This window comes from Electrophorus electricus, chromosome 17 (assembly GCF_041902795.1).
Source record: "Electrophorus electricus isolate QZ-2024a chromosome 17, ASM4190279v1, whole genome shotgun sequence".
Classification (NCBI taxonomy): Eukaryota; Metazoa; Chordata; class Actinopteri; order Gymnotiformes; family Gymnotidae; genus Electrophorus; species Electrophorus electricus.
In genome coordinates, this window is record NC_137513.1 from 16,398,708 (window position 1) to 16,416,689 (window position 17,982).

Here is a 17,982-nt window from a genome sequence, read left to right on the forward strand (position 1 = left end):
AGTTTTATTCCAAATACACTGGTGAAGGTAAGTGCATAGAGAGCTGATTTGTGCTGAGATTCAAAACTGTTGCCCACAACAACTCAGAGAAGTGGAGACGAGATGTAGGAAAAAATGTTAGCATAAACTCATTATGTCACAAAGACGACATTTCTCATTTTCACAGCGCCCTTTTAACAGTCTGGTGTGTCAGCTTTTTTGCTGCTACTCAGGGCAGCAATGGCTTTTGATGAAAGATGGAGAGATTGTTTCTGTTCTATAACCCAACAGTTCTGTAAAACTTTCAACATTGCTTGCACATGTTTTTAATTGCAAAGGAATATTACAGGTTTAGATATTCTCAGACAATGTACACAAGGCTTCAAGGATTTAGACTCAGGAGTGATTTCCTTATTTAAAAAAAAAAAAAAACAGCATGACATGGATCTAACATTACATACATCAAAAATGCACACTCAGCCACAGCATGTGGATGATTGTATAAACCCAAAAGAGAAATCAGAATATGTTCATTACAAAGTTATGTTTTACCTGCTTATTCTAAAAAACAAAGGTATTCGCTATTTACAATCTAAATATATTGCAGTGAATGTCCTGGGAGAAATCAAGAAAGAATTCTGAAGGCTTCCTTCAAAGAGTCTGTAAGATTGCTGCAGCTGAATTCCATAGAGGTGATCAGTTCTCAGTGGTTGGCTGCAGTCTCCAGGACTCCATACCATGTCTTCCTTTCAAGGGGCTACACCCATTGTCGCCACAGCGAATATGAATACACAAACTTTCCATTTTGTGTTTTAAAAAAAAAAACAAAAAAAAACCCCCAAAGTTTCCCCACATGTCAACACTGACTGCCAAAAACATGACAGCATCTTACGTAAATCAGAGTTTTAGAAAAGAGTTCTTTTTTCTGTTAGAGCTTTGGATAATCTATTTTTCCTCCATTCCTTTTGGAGTAGATGGATGAACACCACTGCACACTAAAGCACAGACAGAGTACATTCGTATGCACAGCGGCAGTGTCTTTGGCTGGGGTGACAGAGGCGCTGTGCCACTCGCTGTCCTGGCTGTACGGCTTCTCTCAGTTCACAGTGGGCACTTGGTTCAGGCTGTACTCCTTGGCCTTCAGTCTCAAGTTAGCGATGCTGTTGGCCATATTCACACCTTGGGCTGTGTTGTTGCTGCCACACGACGGTGAGTAGCTTGCCATGGCACTAAGGGGCAAAGGCCAGCACTGAAGGTCAGAATGGTTTTTTGTTTGTTTGTTTGCTTGTTTCTGTAGTTTGTAAACAGAACACTTTTGAGCAACACAAATTTAATTATCTCATAATTCCAGTTCCTTGCCCGGAGGAATTAAGATGCCTGAAATTCAGACGAAGCTGCAAAATAGCCATTACAGTTTCATCACATGAACTCTGTGCAATCATCTGCAACCACAACAACATTAATCATGGATAAAGAATGTGTGTGAGGGCCAACATGTGTCAAACACATTACTACAACATTTCAGAATGCTAATAAATATGCTATGAGCCGGTGGTGTTGGCCAAATTGGCCTGTTCCCAGCTTTGGAAGGTAGATGACTGTTACCTATATGGAGGGCTGCTGCCCCAGGACAGGTAGTCACTGGGTCTGGGGGCTGGGCGTGGCACGATAGGTTGTTCCACCGACGTCACATCTCCTGAGTAAGACTTAAGGAGTGAGGCATTCTTGCTGGCCAGCATGGCCCTCTCATTACGCCGGAACTTGGCCCGTCTGTTTTGAAACCAAACCTGCAGATACACAGGAGACAAAACAAAGCAATAAATGCATGTGACCTCAACAGACCGGCATTCATATCTCATAGATGATGAGTATGAATAAGTGACAAAGTAGATAATAGTGTCATGTAGTGTCATGTATAACATGCAATGTGCATGACATTCTTAAAGTTGTGTGTAGATGTGCCATAGCTTCCTGTGGTCCTTGTGGGGCACTTTATGGTAATAAATTCAGTGGCACTCTGTTTTGTGTGTGATTCCTGAATCAATCTCTTTCAGACTGCCAACACAGTTCCAGTTACAGGTAAGCTTTTCCATGAGTCATGTGATAAAAAGTAGCATGTCACATGCACTTCTAAACTGCAGATGTTACACATGAAATGATGCACAACCTGGCAATTCACTTACATCACTTACACAAGTTCAACTTACATATTCTATATATCTTCTAGTATTGCTTCACATATTCACATGCTTAGAGTGCAGAATTTTTTTATTTGCTTTATAATTCATCTAAAAACTGTAACAAACCCCTGTTGATTCTATTTAAATTATTCAGTAAAGAAATAATAATAAACAAATAAAATAAATAGATAAAAAAACAAATCAAGCAAACAAAAAAATATCCCACCAAAATCAATTTCTCCTTTTGTGTATAAAGTATACTTTGCCAAATTCCAAAGTCGACTGGTTGAAAACCTTTCATAGTTTTCAAAGCTTTTTCTACAGACTGTAACTTGTTGCCACTTCTAGGTTAAGACAACTTGTAAATGCCAGGTAGAACCATTCATTGCTGGTCCTTAACAGAATATCTATATGAGGGTTTTACCCAATTCTACGGAACTGGAAGTGGACCGTTTGCCTTGTGAGGCCTGCGTGTCATGATGGGTCATAACAACCTCACTGCTGGCGTTTTGGATCACTGACCTGCACACGAGCCTCAGTGAGGTTCACCCTGCGTGCTAGGTCCTCCCTGACGAAAGCATCTGGGTAGTGTGTTCTCTCAAACACTCGCTCCAAGGCCTGGAGCTGACTGCTGTTAAACGTGGTCCTGTTTCGCCTCTGCTTACGTTTCTTCTTCTCCTCTGAGTTGAGCTGCTCATCTGATCCGCACACACACACACACACACACACACACACACACACACACACACACCCACACACACAAAGTGATGCTGTTAAAATTGTTTAATTAAAATACCTAGGTGGCCTCATAAAAAATATTTTGCTAAATTAATAAAAGGGATTGGATAAAAGAGTTAATAAAAGAGTTCTGTCATTTGTACTAAAAGGTATATTATAGACAAATACATTATGTTAGGACATTTTAATCAGTCCAGACATAGGAATCCAGTAAAACAGATTTTACAGTATAAGATCAGTTCAATACGAAAAAACATGCAAATAAAACCTCCCTGTACACCAAGATTTCCAGTGCTGAATGAACTCTTATCATATTCTTGTCCAACTAGCCTTCAACACTATAGGTTTAACTCGCGATTTCGCTGTCATGATCAATCACGAAACATAACATTCCTCTTTCCCTCTTCTTTAAGAGTGATGTTAACAATGAAATAAGTAAAACTATGTTTGGTTTAATCTAATTATTTCCTTTCTTTGCTGTTGCTGATCGATAGAAAAAGCTTACACTGTTTTTACCAATACGTCACGTTTCTGGCGTATTGGTATGCATTTTAGCTTCCGAAAATCATTTTAGAATCTGCGCTTATATACTTACCCAATCAAAAATACAGCTGGAAAAAAACTACCTTACATGCTGTAGAATAACATGTTTTAAAATAATAAAAAAACAACAACAAACAATATACTGTGATGGTGTGCGTATTAAAAGCATCAATAGAAGTGATTGAAAAACGAGAGGACAAACGTGTTCGTTAATTAAAATGCATTATGACAAAATTTGATCAACTCGTTTATTTTGAGGGTGGGATATCTTTGGTAAACTAACTGGTATAAATGTGGTACATTTACAGGTTACAGGTTTCAGAAAGACTCGTCAGGCCGGTCGAAACTAAAGCCATGTATGACATTCCGGAGTTTACATCATATATATCTGGAAAATATAAAACATCAGACAATATTTTTCGTACTGTTTTTTATCTGCAATGTCTTAGCGGGCATTATAGCTCTGCAAAAACAATCTCCGCAATAACCGGAGTTATAGCGAAGGCTCGAATATATCCCGTGCCAGTCCCAAACTACAGGCTAGCTTTTTATCCCCAGAGACCGCAAACGAGGTAAGAAAGGCAGTCATTGTACAGACACACGTCTTGAACACATCAATCAGCCCTTGGATAACCCCATAAACCTTTAGAATGACTGAGAGAAATATCCCGGTGACGAATTGATTTGCCTCAGCTTTCCCAAAGCTGTAACTCCAAAACAAGGTTTAAAGAACGGATTCCATCTTGTTAGAGGCTATTAATTATAATACGTATCATGACGTTTAGGCATATTTATCTTAGATCATTGGCTGGTGTCACACATGGCTTAACCAGTACTTTTGCAGACCTAGTTAATGACTGCCTATCATAATAAGTATGTGTACAGTCTACCAGTTTCATTTTAGTGCTGTGTCACTGAAAGCTTACAGTTAGCTTAATCATTTTAAACGGTTCATAAAAGGTAGTACTGTTGCACGCAGAATTAATATAGCTCCATCAAAATGATTATTTCCCATATCAACAAAATCATAATAAATTTTCCCTGAGCCAGATTTATTACACAAAAGAATATAACGGTTAGACTTCATTTTTGCAATATACAAAACGCTGCATCACGAGGTTAAGAAAAAAAGAAGTGGCACATTAGGATTTAGACCTCGAATTAAAATGATTAGCTTTATTTATAAAATAAGATGTTCAATTCTTATTCTTATTCTTTTTCTGTAAGAATAAAGATACAAAGTAGGCCTAGATCAAATATCTCTATCTGTGGCGTTTAAGCTTTATGTCATTGTTGTTACATTTCTTAATTTTTAAAAAGATTTGAATATAGATTAAAGAATTTTGCCAAGGGTCCTAAAAGGTTTAATAACTGAAGGCCTTCAAGAGACAATTTGGACTAATTAAATTAGGCTAGTGTAACAACTCCACAATTCAAATGTGGAAAACGCCCCCAACATTTTAAACGCTCACAGAAATACACTAAACAACGCTGAAATACAGATAATCAAAACTCTCTGTTGGTCTTTAGTAGGCTTTAGCATTGACGAAGGCACGTGTAAAATAAAATAATATATGAATGAATCTGGTTCAAGTTATAAATAAATAAATAAATACATTAGACAGACAGACAGACAGACAGACAGACAGATAGCCCGAAACGAGAGTATAGAAGATAACTCAAGTATGCTGTACTCTGTAAACTCTTAACCTAGCCTATCCCGTCGCACTTTGTTACGTGGACATTTTTTTACTTAGGCCTACCTTTAATTTGAAGCGTCCTGTCAGCGTCCAGGAAAAAAAATATGGAGGATTTATACAGAACTGTCATACTAGGCTGTGGAAGTCAATTAACTTTAACCTGTAACACTAGCCTAACGATGTATTTATTGTGCATTTTTAGTAAAAAAAAAAACAAAAAAAACCCCCATCAAACTAGAACAAAGTAACTATATGATGAAAAAGAGTAATCTGCTACAGTAATAATCAGTTGCTTTTTAAATTTAGGGCGGTGTGTAAAATTGTCGTTTTGCTTAGTGACTTATATGAGCCCTGCCAGCTTTGGAAGGCTTGTCATTTAAAATCGTGCACTAATGAAGCAGTTCTCTCTTCATTAAAGTACTAATTAGAAATAGGAGCCTAGGCATTGTCATGAGAGGGAAAAATCACACGTTGCGCTAGCTTACTCTCTTGCTGCGTAGTATCGCTGCCGCTTGTCAGACCAGGCGACTCCAGCATGCTCCTGCCCGCCTCTCCCGTGCTCTCGTCCGCTTGTGCTCCGACCATCTCCCTCGCTTCCTCCAGGTCTAACAGGTGACTTACTGAAAAGTTTTTCTTAGCCTGTAAATTTTCCAGATTTGCAGTGATTGGACTCTCCAAGCGATTTGATAGCGTGGCTGGTCTGTCCATTACATGGGCATAACTAGAAGTCATGACGCAAACTGAACAAGAACGTAAAAGGTGATTGTATAAGATGCCCCAAATGTTTCTTAGCTACAACCAACATCGATTTATTCTGAATCATAAGCAAATAACCTGTGTTCGACACAAATCTTCTCCTTAATGCTAGATCCAAAGGTCAGTCCCGCGTGGATCCAAGCCGAATCTCTTTTCTAATCACAACCCCAAAAACTTAGAAACCATGCGTTAGAAATTGCTTTCCAGAATAGCGCCACAACGTAACCAAATCAGGACTCTCCAGGTCACGATTTATGAAACCATTTGCCTTCTCCGATGATTCCAGTTCTTAATGAACAGTCAGACGTTCTCTTGACATTCCCGCAAACGCCTTGACAACAGTAGTGACTTAAGCCTGCGGGAATGGTGCGATCGCGGCAAATACTTGATTTACGCCCCGCGATGAAAGTCCGGACACGCGCGGTGAGCTCCTCTCTCTTCTGGGCACGAAACTGTTCTGTTACTTCAAACTACTGGGACTAACGCTAAGGGGGAGCTTGAGAGCAAAATAAATGAGCATTTGAAACCCCTGGGAAGGTTGATGGACGTACAAGGAGCCCTAATTACGTGGCAATGTTTTTCCCTGTTTCTGACGTTTTACCGAGTCCCATCTTAGCTCCTACGCAATGTTCCCCACCCCTAGTATGCGCTCTCATACAACACAACCAAACACAGGACTTCAGTTGGAATTTGGAAATACAGCCAATAATCATTTTAGTTGGCTTAAAATTATTTTGATGTTTTCTTCTCTTTTTTTGGGAGGATGGGGGGGGGGTGTTCAATTTAATCTTAAATGTAACGCTGCTCAAGATTTTATTAATCTAATGAGTAAAGGCATCATTGAAATATGTCAGTATTCTCCGCTTGACATTAAAATGTTTTCTATTTTAGAGAACGACTTTTCAGCGGATAATTGAACCTCTGCGTGCGCTATTAGCCAATCTCACGACAGGAGGGGACCGAGTTCTGCTTGTGTCGCAATGACATGAGCTCAGGCTCCAAGATGCCCCCCCCCCCCCCCCCCCCCGGTCTGGGAAAAGAACACTTTATGCCATCAAAGGGGCGTAGATTGAATCCAGATGTGCGGTGCCTCTCTCGTTCTTTCCGTGCATTTAATTAAGGATCTTGGATTGAGTAGACGTTTCTTCATCATTAGTTTCCCTCCATATCCCGTTTCTGCCTTGAAGCCCAAGCGCTCGCTTCGCCATGCGAGCGCGCGATGCTTTTGTCTTTTTTTTTACTCATAAATCAGCGCCATATCAAAACGTGGACTTCACGTAAAAAGAGGACCTTTCTCGTTTTTATATATAGCACAGAGGAAACCACACAGTCCACTGGTCTTTCAAGAATCTTTGGAAGCCAATTAGATCAAACATGCAACACTTTAATAATTAGTGCGTATGGAATAATATTGGTTTATTTTATAAACTAACTTTAGCCCAGATCTGCCGCTTGCTTCAAGAGCCTCTATATTTTTAACCTTAAGAAATAAGGTGAAGTAAAAAGTCTAGGCCTAGTGCATCTCTGAAATTGTGAAAGGGGCAAGTTGTAATTGTCACACACGAAAATGCACCGTGTTTGTAAAATTTTAAAGCATAACCTTTATCAAATGAAAACCTGTACGAAACTGCACCGCCAATGAACCGTGCGGTTAACCGGAAACAGTGCTTAATACTGGTATCGCTGAGGGTGAGCGAGAAAATTAAGACAACCGTCTGAATATAGAGATAGGTTAATCTATAATTAAACTAAATTATTGTCAGACATCTGTTTACAATTTTTCCCTGTTCACGTTTCATGAGTTGGCTTGGTTTGTTTTCAGACGTTATGAAATACGCTTGTGCTGTGTAAAGCTATGACGGGTAAGACAGTATATGTGGGAAATTTGGCTTTATTAAAATAACTTAACATACTAGCTGTTCGATAATATATATAACCCGTGCTCTCAGTGATTTTAACATACAAAATATTCAAATGATGCTTGGCCTAAACTGCAACGTCGTATGTTATGGAATGTTGTCTGGACTCATATTTAAGACCAGTCCTTAACATGATAGATGGTATTTTCTGAATAACCATTAAAAATATAAATCATAATGAAGGTAGGCTATTAAATATTCGCGTCAACACTAGGGTGACATATTTAGCCTATATAAAATCGCGGCAATTGGGTCACAACATAAGCTCTAATGACGACCTTAAACTATAAGTAACATCAACAACAACAACAACAATAATATTTCTGGTGTAGATCTAATTAAGGGCAAAACTCGGACTAGATTTATTTAGGCTATTGTTGGACAAATACAAATTTCAAACACCTTTACAAATGTCGCTAATGTCAACTATTTCAGGTATTTCTATGATCAAAGGACAAAAATTAGGCTACACCTCCTTCTCACAACTCTGTCCAAAGCACAATGTACTTGAAGTCTTGACACCATCTCAGTTCATTTGTTGTGACACCGTGAGATATTTATATTTTAATGCACAGTACATTTAGTAATTTAATAATTCATATTTAGCATTTCACAAATGCAATGTTTTAGGATAAGTACATCCGTAAAAGTTTCCATCATCTAGTAGCCTATCAAAGAGACCGACGCAAGACAAGGGGATCTAATGAAAAATAAAGAACAAAGTAAAACGGCGTATAGAGGACTTGTGACCTAATTGGCAGTAGGTCATATTGATCGTTCAATCAGCACTAAAGGTCACTGGACAGCGCTCTAGTTGCTCAGAACAGAGCAAACGGCTGCGAGTATGTTGTAGAGAGTGTGTAGGGTTTGTGAACCAAAGATATTCAACAAGTTGTTGTCTTCAGGCTTTAAAAAGCGCGATGTCATGTCAATCCGTTGTGGATGTTTATGGTGTGCTCCTAGTGTTTTATCTACTAACTCTTTAATGTTTGTATTGCGTTCTTTTTAACTAACCACAGCCATAAAGCAGTTTTTAGGCAATGTGCCATTTTTATGTACACAAAATTGGGGCATATCATTTACAGTTAACATTAACGCATAAAGGGACCGTCCTTAATAGTGTGAATTAGAGATGAAGTGCAATATAATGAATGCATAAAGCTGTGGCGAATGTTCTCAGTGAAAATGAATACACTCTACCACTTGTAAACGTTTCTTTCTAAAAACAATGCACATAAGAATAATTCTCATACACCTCATAACACGCGGTGGCTCGTTATTAATGATTTATAATAATCCGATTATTAGGCTACAATTAATATAGTTTACATTGTGTGTCAAAGGCCACAACCTATAACTAATGCGTCGCCTGTGGCGTTAGTCTTTAGAAGGCTTTAGGTTGATCTCAGCGTCTTTTCACTTCTTGAGTTACGTTTTTCCCCCCAAGCTGTCTGGACAGGCGACCCCCACCCAAATTAAAAACAGCTCCAAAGGAAGCTGGTTCCATGAAGCCCCACCTCCATACAAAACTGAATATTTATGCTCTACAGTATGGTTCAGTTATGCAGCGACTTATGACCTAACCACGATAGTTTATGCGGAGTACAATCAACCTAATGTCGTCGATTTAAGCCTCTAACGAGAACTTTCATAGGATGGAAGGAAATGTGTGACCGAGATATTTAAGGTGCTATTAAAGTAATAAAACACTTAAAACTGGACGTATTTTATGAATGTGAAATGACAGCATACCAGCTTCAAATTTTGTTAAAAGACCTTTACAGTAGATTTACTAATTGGGCATATTCCACTGTATTGAGTTCTAAACCTGTGCCAGTCAAAATTAACATAACCCCTACTCAAGAAGCGTCATCCAGGCTCTGAAGTGAATGAAGTTACAATGCAATGGCCACTCTTGTTGTGAAATGTAGATCTGTCGGAACCCTAAATTACCTGACATAGGACTAATTCTCAGCATTGATGCATTGATGTAGCCTAATAATAAGATGTGAAACGTTTAGGTTTCTGTCATCAAAATAATAATAAAACATCTTCTGTGCTAGGGCATTTGGCTGCAAAAGTAGATTTTTGTTCGAAAACGGCCTAAATTATCATTTGTGTTCAAAGTGTTCATGCCCATCGTTGATGATGTTATGCGCCATAAGTGACAAGAAATGCAAGTCATCCGTTTTACCTTACATCATCGACTGAATTGTTATAAGCTCAATGAAGAGCTCTTGGCCTCTCTAGTTGAAAAGCACGAACCCCTTCGAATTCCAGCGTCCCCGTGAGACTTCACGCTGTTTAGAAATTGGGCTCATTCTTATATTAACCCCGTGACCCGGACGACCCAAAGGTCGCGCCCATGACGACGAGAAAGGTTCAAGTAGCTAATTGATGACTGTCGCAAAGAGGCGGGAGCACCCGAAGATAAACAAAATTAGAGCGCTGTGATGAATATCAGCTCGGATCGAGCGCATGGCCGGCGGAACGCTTGTTTATTAACACGAGGCGTTAATATTGGCCATTAAGCTGCTTCTTGAATGATGGAGTTATTTTGGGTCACTTAGAGAAAACTAGATTTTAAATATATTAAGAATTGTGGTCTTGTGAGCCTTGTGTGATTAAACAAATGTAAACTTAAATACCTGTGTGATTTACACAGAATTATGCTACTAAATTCTGGAAATAAAGCAGAGAAATAAAAAAAAAGCAAAAACATAATGTGACGCAAAGTGTCTGTTTTTTTTGTTTCTTTCTGACTCTACCTAGTAAATAATACAAGCAAATGTTGTTCTAGTAGACTCTTATTGGTTGGTTGGAAGATTACACCTTTGTGATGAATGTTGATCAAGAAGATGCCTTTTGATGAAGCAGGGGTTATATAACCGAATTAAAGGTATCTGGCCTACACAGTTGCATGATGGGAAGTGCTTAAACAGAACAAGAGTGCCTGCTGGACCTTTAGAACACTTGACATACCATACCCAACTTCACAGCAGTGCCCATTAACATCCAATAAAGTTTTCTGAAATTGAAAAGATCATTAGTCACAATATATAGAATTCCCCAGTGTGGGACAGCACTGGCAAAATGAGCTACTTTAACAGAAAACATATGGGCTGCAGCAGGGTTTGAAGGCCAAGCTATGAAGATATAATAGTATTTTTAGCACTGAATACATTATAGGCAAGTCAATTCCAAAAAAACCTTTAAAGCCAAGTTCAGAAGAATGTTTGCCGAAAAAATGTCACATCAATTTGTTTCAGAACTTTGAAGCAAATAGGGAGTATTACCATAAAATGGCATAAAACTACAAGTGGTACTAATATGATTCAAATATTTAAAACTGTGAAGGTTATAACTACATTACACTGAGTTTATGCTCATGAACTTTAAACAGTTTGAGTGCTAATGAAATAGACAATACTGCGTGTGTAAACTTCACATCCATTCAAATCATTGAAACTTAAAGGAAATTGCGTAATGCATCATTAACACAAGCTAACAGGATTTGTTTGCTGCTCAAGGGTGATACCTTATGATCTAATGAGCCCCCATTCAACATTTGGCTGTGCTCTACAGCTTTCAAATCAAGGCTAATGAACAATCCACATCATTGAATCAAATCAAACCTTTGTTTTAGTGCCAAGATATTTTCATCCACCGTTTCATTCCTTAGGGTTTATTTTTACTGGGTGAACAAAACATAAAACACATCAGTTAAAACTTGTAGGCATGAGTTATTCACACGCATGCGCACTCACACAACCACACACAAACACACACATACACATGCATAAAACAACACTCTGGATATAGATCACACCACAGAATGTAGTTTAAGTTTCTAAACAGTGCTCTACAAAGGCCATTTGTGGTTCCTCCTCCATATGTGAATGCGAACAGGACTTCAGAGAGAAACACCAACTATCACTCATTAACTCATACAAACTAACAGCTGACTTCTCCACCAATCTGACAGGATCAGAAGAGCCCAAGGTGCACATTATCATAGTGATACTATTTATAATGGAAGGAAACAGGAAATTGGATTTTATAATAATTTACATAAGGGCTGAGAGAAAAGCATAGAGTTAAGGCTCACAGTTCTGTGCATGCTTCCTGTTGCTAGAAATGTTAACAAAAGCTTGTACCGTATAGACTGATACCTGTGTTTTATTTGGGGAAGAACACTAAAATCACAAATATGGCTAATAAAGCCTGCTAAAATAAATATCGAAAAAGAAAAAAATGTATGCTTTTTAGAAACAGGCTCAATAAGAAGTGTAAGAGTAAAAATGAAAACAAGACACTGGGATAAATTACATATGCTTTATTTCTGACCTATACAGACTAAAGGGTTTAGAAATGGTATTGATATGTGATCACTTGCTGTAATGGTGGATATGAATTTCTTTCAAATCAGAACCAAAATCCTTTTTTTTTATGTGACTGCTGTTTAATCTTCAGTGAAAAGTTAAGGTGCATGTCAGACACAGTATTTAAATTTGGACTATAGGCAATTTCGCATGTGGCTGCTTTGAAACAAAGCCCTTTTTTGCTTTGAAACTGCAGAGACATTCACATTGGGGTCTCCTATCCAAATGAAGACAGGGGGATTTCTGCATAAGTAAAACATTCATTCACTGAATGGTCTAAAGGCCCGTGCTCATTCTATAGTGACAGTGTACTGCATGTACACTTTTTACAGTACAATGCTTGTGAATCATACATTTAGAATGTAAGACAAGGGAACAGGGGCCTGAAATAAAGGCCTGGCATGATTTATAGACAGGAAATTGCTTGCGGGATACTCTGTGGGATGAGAGTCTAAGGTTAGAGTATATCAACCTAGGTTTGACACCAGGAAAACAGGGCACCCCCCTGAACACATCAGCACAAATTCAGAGGTTCAGATTTTTGCCCCTGACCCTAACCTTCCCTAAGGGGACGAGGTAAGACAACTGTAAGCTAATAGAAAGGCAAACACAGTGCACAAGTACAGTGTGTGTGTGTGTGTGTGTGTGTGTGTGTTTGTATATGTGTGTTTGTATTTGTGAATATGATTGTGTGTTTTATATTCCTTAAGAGCATCCATCACTAAAAAGTTCAGCAGCCTCCTTTTGATTGACAGCCTGCTCTAATCATTGTGTTTTAAGGATGCCATATGCTCTGTGGACTCTCTTGAACCCCCCTGTTAAGGATGTGTTACCTCCACCCTCTTCTGGGCCCCCTCACTGCTGTTCTGAATTTGTTCTTTAATTTTCATCCCTGACCTCTCAGCTCTGGACATCTGTGGCAAGTTTGGGATGCTGAGACCCAGATCAGGGAGAAGGCAGGACTCTGTCCTCCACTTGTGACCCAGGACAGGAGAGACCCACACTGGGCATGAAAGTCATGGTTTGTAGAGAGAGTTCTCAGCATGGATGGGTTTGATGTGTGAGTTCATGGGGAACTTTGGTGTTTTCAATGTAATATATTTAATGCAGTTTAAATAGTGGGACCCTTTCTAAACTTTTAGTCATCTATATATTAGTTTAATTTGATATTTTTGTATGTAAAATCATAAGTGTAGATCTGAAATAGATCTCAGACCACATCAGTAGCTCAGTAATATCTAGCCTACAGTGGACACTTCCATTTCATCTGCTCCCATCTCTCATTTTTATTCTGCTAAAGGCCTTTTCTTTCTTTCTCTCGCTCTCTCAGTAGTAAAACTTTTGGATTCTCCGATTCCCGAAGGTCTGAAGCCAGTGACCATTCATCTCACCATAAGGGCTTTCACACATCAGACATTTGACTAACTGTCTAGAACTGAGGAAAAGGTCAGGTACCTCAGTACATTTCAGACCCTGCCGTCTTCCTGTTTTTTGAAATAATGTCAGAACATTAAGTTGAAGTGTGCACCTGGAGGACTGTGTGTTGATTGTGTTTATAAGAGCATGGCCAGTGTGAGGACAGGTTTGACAGGTGATTGTGCCAGGTGATGAAAGCATCGAGAAGTGTGTTAAAATTCAAAGTGACAGCCAATCGTGGTATGTGAGAGGGCTAAATGTTTATACAGGGGAATGTGGGGAATGTGACAGCTACTGTTTCTCATGAGTATGAGCTCAAGTGTTTGATTTTTTGCATTAAGCATGATTGAAAACTGAATTCTTAGGACTCCGTATGAATGCGAAGGAGTTAGCAAATGCCAGTCCAATAATGAAACCAAGTATCTGTTATCTGAGAAACAAAAATAAATAAATAAATCGGAAACCTCATAGGTAGATGACAATATTAGAATATAGGTTAATGTAGGTTAAAATATTTATTGAAGAAATATTGAAGAAAATCACTGCACATTATATTCCTAATCATATATGAATATATATCCATAATCATAAAAACATTTAACAGTTTTCATAGATTATACATATTTCTGCATAAATCATAATTATTTATGTGACCTGACTTCTGTAAAGATCATTCTAAATAAGCATATCATACTCAAACCATACATATTTTTAACATGCTATTACCACTGATATTTTGACAGCTTGAATCTTGATCACTAATCTTTATGCAGAATGAAACTTTTCCAATAATTTGTTCATGACCACTTTGCATTAACTGTAAGTGGTATGTTCTTTGGAAATACCAGAGCTTGTTAGCAGTGGATGTAACTTCAGCTGATGGGCCTGACCACCAACTAAATATCTGTTCCTGAGAGAAACCTCTACAGACCTAGTAATGCACTCCAAACCCAGATACTACATGTCAGCAACAGTCACCTCAAACTTGTGTGATACAGAACATGCAGGCAAACCCACATGTTCACCCATAAACGCTGTCTACACACCATTAAATTGGAATCTGATGTGTTCTACTTATACAGAGAATAAGACTGTTCTGTATTATTTTTCTAAATAACTGTAGCATAGCATGGAATATCACAGCTTTTAGACCTCAGGAGGTCTAAAATTTTATACCTCAGGATGTCTACATTTAAACAAGAACTTCATCAGGAGTTCAACTTCTAAATAGTGTTACCTTTCAAATTTTCACCACCCTATTCATGTAGAACTGAAAGAGCAACACCCTATCTAAGCCAAACAGGCGTTCATGAAGTTAGCCATTTAATGCTATTAAAATGCCACCCCTTGCATAAGTAAAGCAGAAAGCAAACATTCACTAAACGCATTAGTTTAAGTGGAGGACAGGGTTAATAGTTGGTTTATTTAACTAAGCTCAAAATGTCTTATTGTTTCCCTTGGCCCAGTAAATAAACTGTTCCCAAGATATGGACTGATTATAATTGATCTGCACTCATGTCTCCAGTCTCAGTCTGTAGGTTGAGGGGCAGCAGACACAGAAAGAGAAAGAGAGAGAGAGCAAAAGAGAGAGAGAGAGAGAGAGAGAGAGAGAGAGAGAGAGAGAGAGAGAGAATGTTTACAGAGGTAATATGAGTATAGGGGCTCACTCCAGGATTCTGGGAGAAACGTTAGTGGCCTTAGTGTTTATAAGAAAAAAGCCTCACACACAAAAATGCACATAACATTCTTTTTCCTCCACAGAGCACTCAAAATGAATAATCTTGAAAGTTTTGTAGACTCTAAGAGATCTTGATGTCTTCTAAGCTAATCTGATGAGCTTTTACAACACTCTCCACTAGCTTGTCTTATGACAACACGAGCTGATCGATGGCATTATGATGGACCCAGGAGAACCAGCATGTACATTTTAAATTTCAATGTTATCCAAGCCTGGGCTTACACAGCTCAGAGGAAAGCCCCACATCTGGTACCAATTGCACTCCACCACTGGCTATCAACAGCAAGGTTCGCCTAGGTAATCTTATTCTAACGGGATCCCAAGTCTGGAGAGAACCTTGAAGGCTCCATTATAAAGCAGTCATTAGCATTACACTACCGTAATTATTTCAGTGCCAATTTCAAATGCTGGCAGAATAAAAAAGGAAGGCCCCTGCCATGGCATTCTATGGAAATCATCGGCGTGTTTGGATGTGAGACGCGATGCTCGGACATAAACGCTTGCTGTCATATTGATGAGGGTTGGAATCTCGCGGCTGTGGGCTATTTCTCTGTCCAGACTCATTATGTAGAAAGTCTTGTGTGCCACAAGGTCTGAAAGTCAAATACGCTCACGAAGAGCTACGCGTTACCTGGCCCTTGTGCAGGACCTTGTGACCAGATGTCTCCCTTTGTAAATGACTGAAAAGAAACGAGATGATTGCAACCGCTTGTCATTATTATTGCAGAGTTCTGTCATTCATATGTTACTCAGATCGGGCAATGCTAATAGGCCAATTTGGTGCCGCAATTATATGCCATTCATCTTGGGGCTGCCTGTGGATTCTTTCTGCTTGAATCACACGGACGTGTGTTTTTATTCGGAGCAGTACTAAATTTAGAAAAGCGTCTTTGTAAAATTCCAGCTCTAATGCATGTAAACCGCATCCCCTACAAAACAATACACACTTGTTTTCATGTTTGGTTTGCATTAGAGAACAAAGGAAGGACATGATTTTCTCTTGATCGAAACCATAAAGAGCCAGTTGGGCCGCGCCGCTGCAGATTACTGTCTGTGCAGACGCGGAACGAACAAAACTGCATTTTTTACGCTGCTATCCCACGTGAACTCCATGCTAGACAGGAAAATGTAGTCAAATGTTTTAATGCCTTCTTCTATTAATAAGAGAACTGTAGCCTTGAGTGAAATCACTGATCGCCCATGAAGACCGAATGGAAAGAGAGCTGCATTTCTAACGTTGAATGGTCCGGCTCTCCAACCTAGTCCTGGAGGGCCAAAGCACTACACAGCGTAGTGTCTCACTATGAAGGGTTTGATGATTAGTGGCGCAACCAAACGTGGGTTAGAGCCTGGAAAATCGCTGAACCGTGTAGTTTAGGGATCTCAGGCTTGGGAAGCAATAATCTAAGGCATTCTGCCAGAGGCGGGGTGGTGATAATAGTGCACTCTGGAAGAGAGCCTTGTTTACTGAAGATTGAGTAATTCTTTATTAGAGAGAGAAGGGAATACGGACATACTGGCGAACGAGACAGATGAACAGAGGAGTGAGTACCATCTCTGTCTGTTGCCAGACCATTGAAACAGATTGGATCAACAAGGACCTCTCCGCTACACGTACTGAAAGGGCTTCATAATGTGGTATTAGGCTGCATTTGGCGAGCTCACATATACACACCCTCTGGCTTCCTCCTCCTCCTCTCTCTCTCTCTTTCATGCACACAAGCTCGCTCACACATTCTGCTCAGGTCTGCAAAGTGGACACAGCTGCGTTTGTGTGCAGTGTATCTTCTCACTGGTTTGGCGTCTGTTGATTGATGCATTTAATTAAATATCTCTGGTTAAAGACTTCCACTATAAAAATATGTATAAACATATTTTTTCAAGTCAAATATAAAGCTGTCCTTAATTTATTAGCCAAAGTCTCATTGATTAGGGAGACTGGTCCATCAGACTCATTCATATTTGAGAAACACTTCTCTACTGCTGTAAATGTGTGACTCAACAATTTAGTCACATCCCGCTAACCGTCAGTAGTGTGGCACAGAGTTTTGTTGCAGCGATGTGCTCGCGAAAAGCTCGCCCTACGGGGGTTGTTGTCCGCGTAAACAGGCGGGTTGCTAAGGAGCGGTGCTCTCGGACGACGCGCGGCTTGCCGCTCTCGCGCATTTCCAAGACTTGGGCTTGGCGCGAGCGATCCCGACGAGAGATCAGAGCGCTGCCCCCCCCCCCTCCCAACCCCCCACCCAGCTCTCTTCCCGAGACCTCTTAAAAAGCCATTAATGAACATCTGGTTAAGATTACCCTCAGCACTGCCATGAGCAAGGCTTCGCTGGCAAAGTCGCTGCGCTCCTCCCATTTTCTCCCTTTCAGCCTGGGCTTAAAATAGTTCATGTACTCTTCTGAGTATCATTTGTGATAATGAGAAAATAAGCAGTGTCTTAGGCAGTCGCCCCCCATGAACCCTGAGCTCATATTTACGTAGTGGACTTCTGAGCAGCTGAAATCATTTGTCTCTGATGTCTACATTTCTAAACTTCAGACAATACATAACTCAGTCGAACTTTATAGAGGGTTAGTCGTCGTGTTTTGCATACATTACCTAATATATTGTTAATTTGAAGCTTTTCTGGA

The 17,982-nt window shown here is 39.5% G+C and overlaps 1 protein-coding gene across 2 annotated transcripts; it reads right to left on the bottom strand.

Moving 5' to 3' along the window:
- Positions 1 to 289: 289 nt before the first annotated feature.
- prrx1a (paired related homeobox 1a) lies at positions 290 to 6,507 on the bottom strand. 2 transcript variants are annotated; one of them, XM_027028382.3, is made up of 4 exons: positions 5,626 to 6,505; positions 2,682 to 2,857; positions 1,585 to 1,766; positions 290 to 1,208 (listed from the first exon to the last, which is right to left on the bottom strand). In XM_027028382.3, the coding sequence occupies exons 1-4, from the start codon at positions 5,870 to 5,872 to the stop codon at positions 1,076 to 1,078; spliced, it is 738 nt and encodes a 245-aa protein (XP_026884183.1). In that variant the 5' UTR covers positions 5,873 to 6,505; the 3' UTR covers positions 290 to 1,075. The 2 variants fall into 2 exon arrangements, with proteins under 2 accessions (XP_026884183.1, XP_081556561.1); XM_081700435.1 differs by lacking the exon at positions 290 to 1,208 and adding an exon at positions 1,216 to 1,373 and having other exon boundaries at positions 5,626 to 6,507.
- Between the last annotated feature and the right edge of the window lie 11,475 nt (positions 6,508 to 17,982).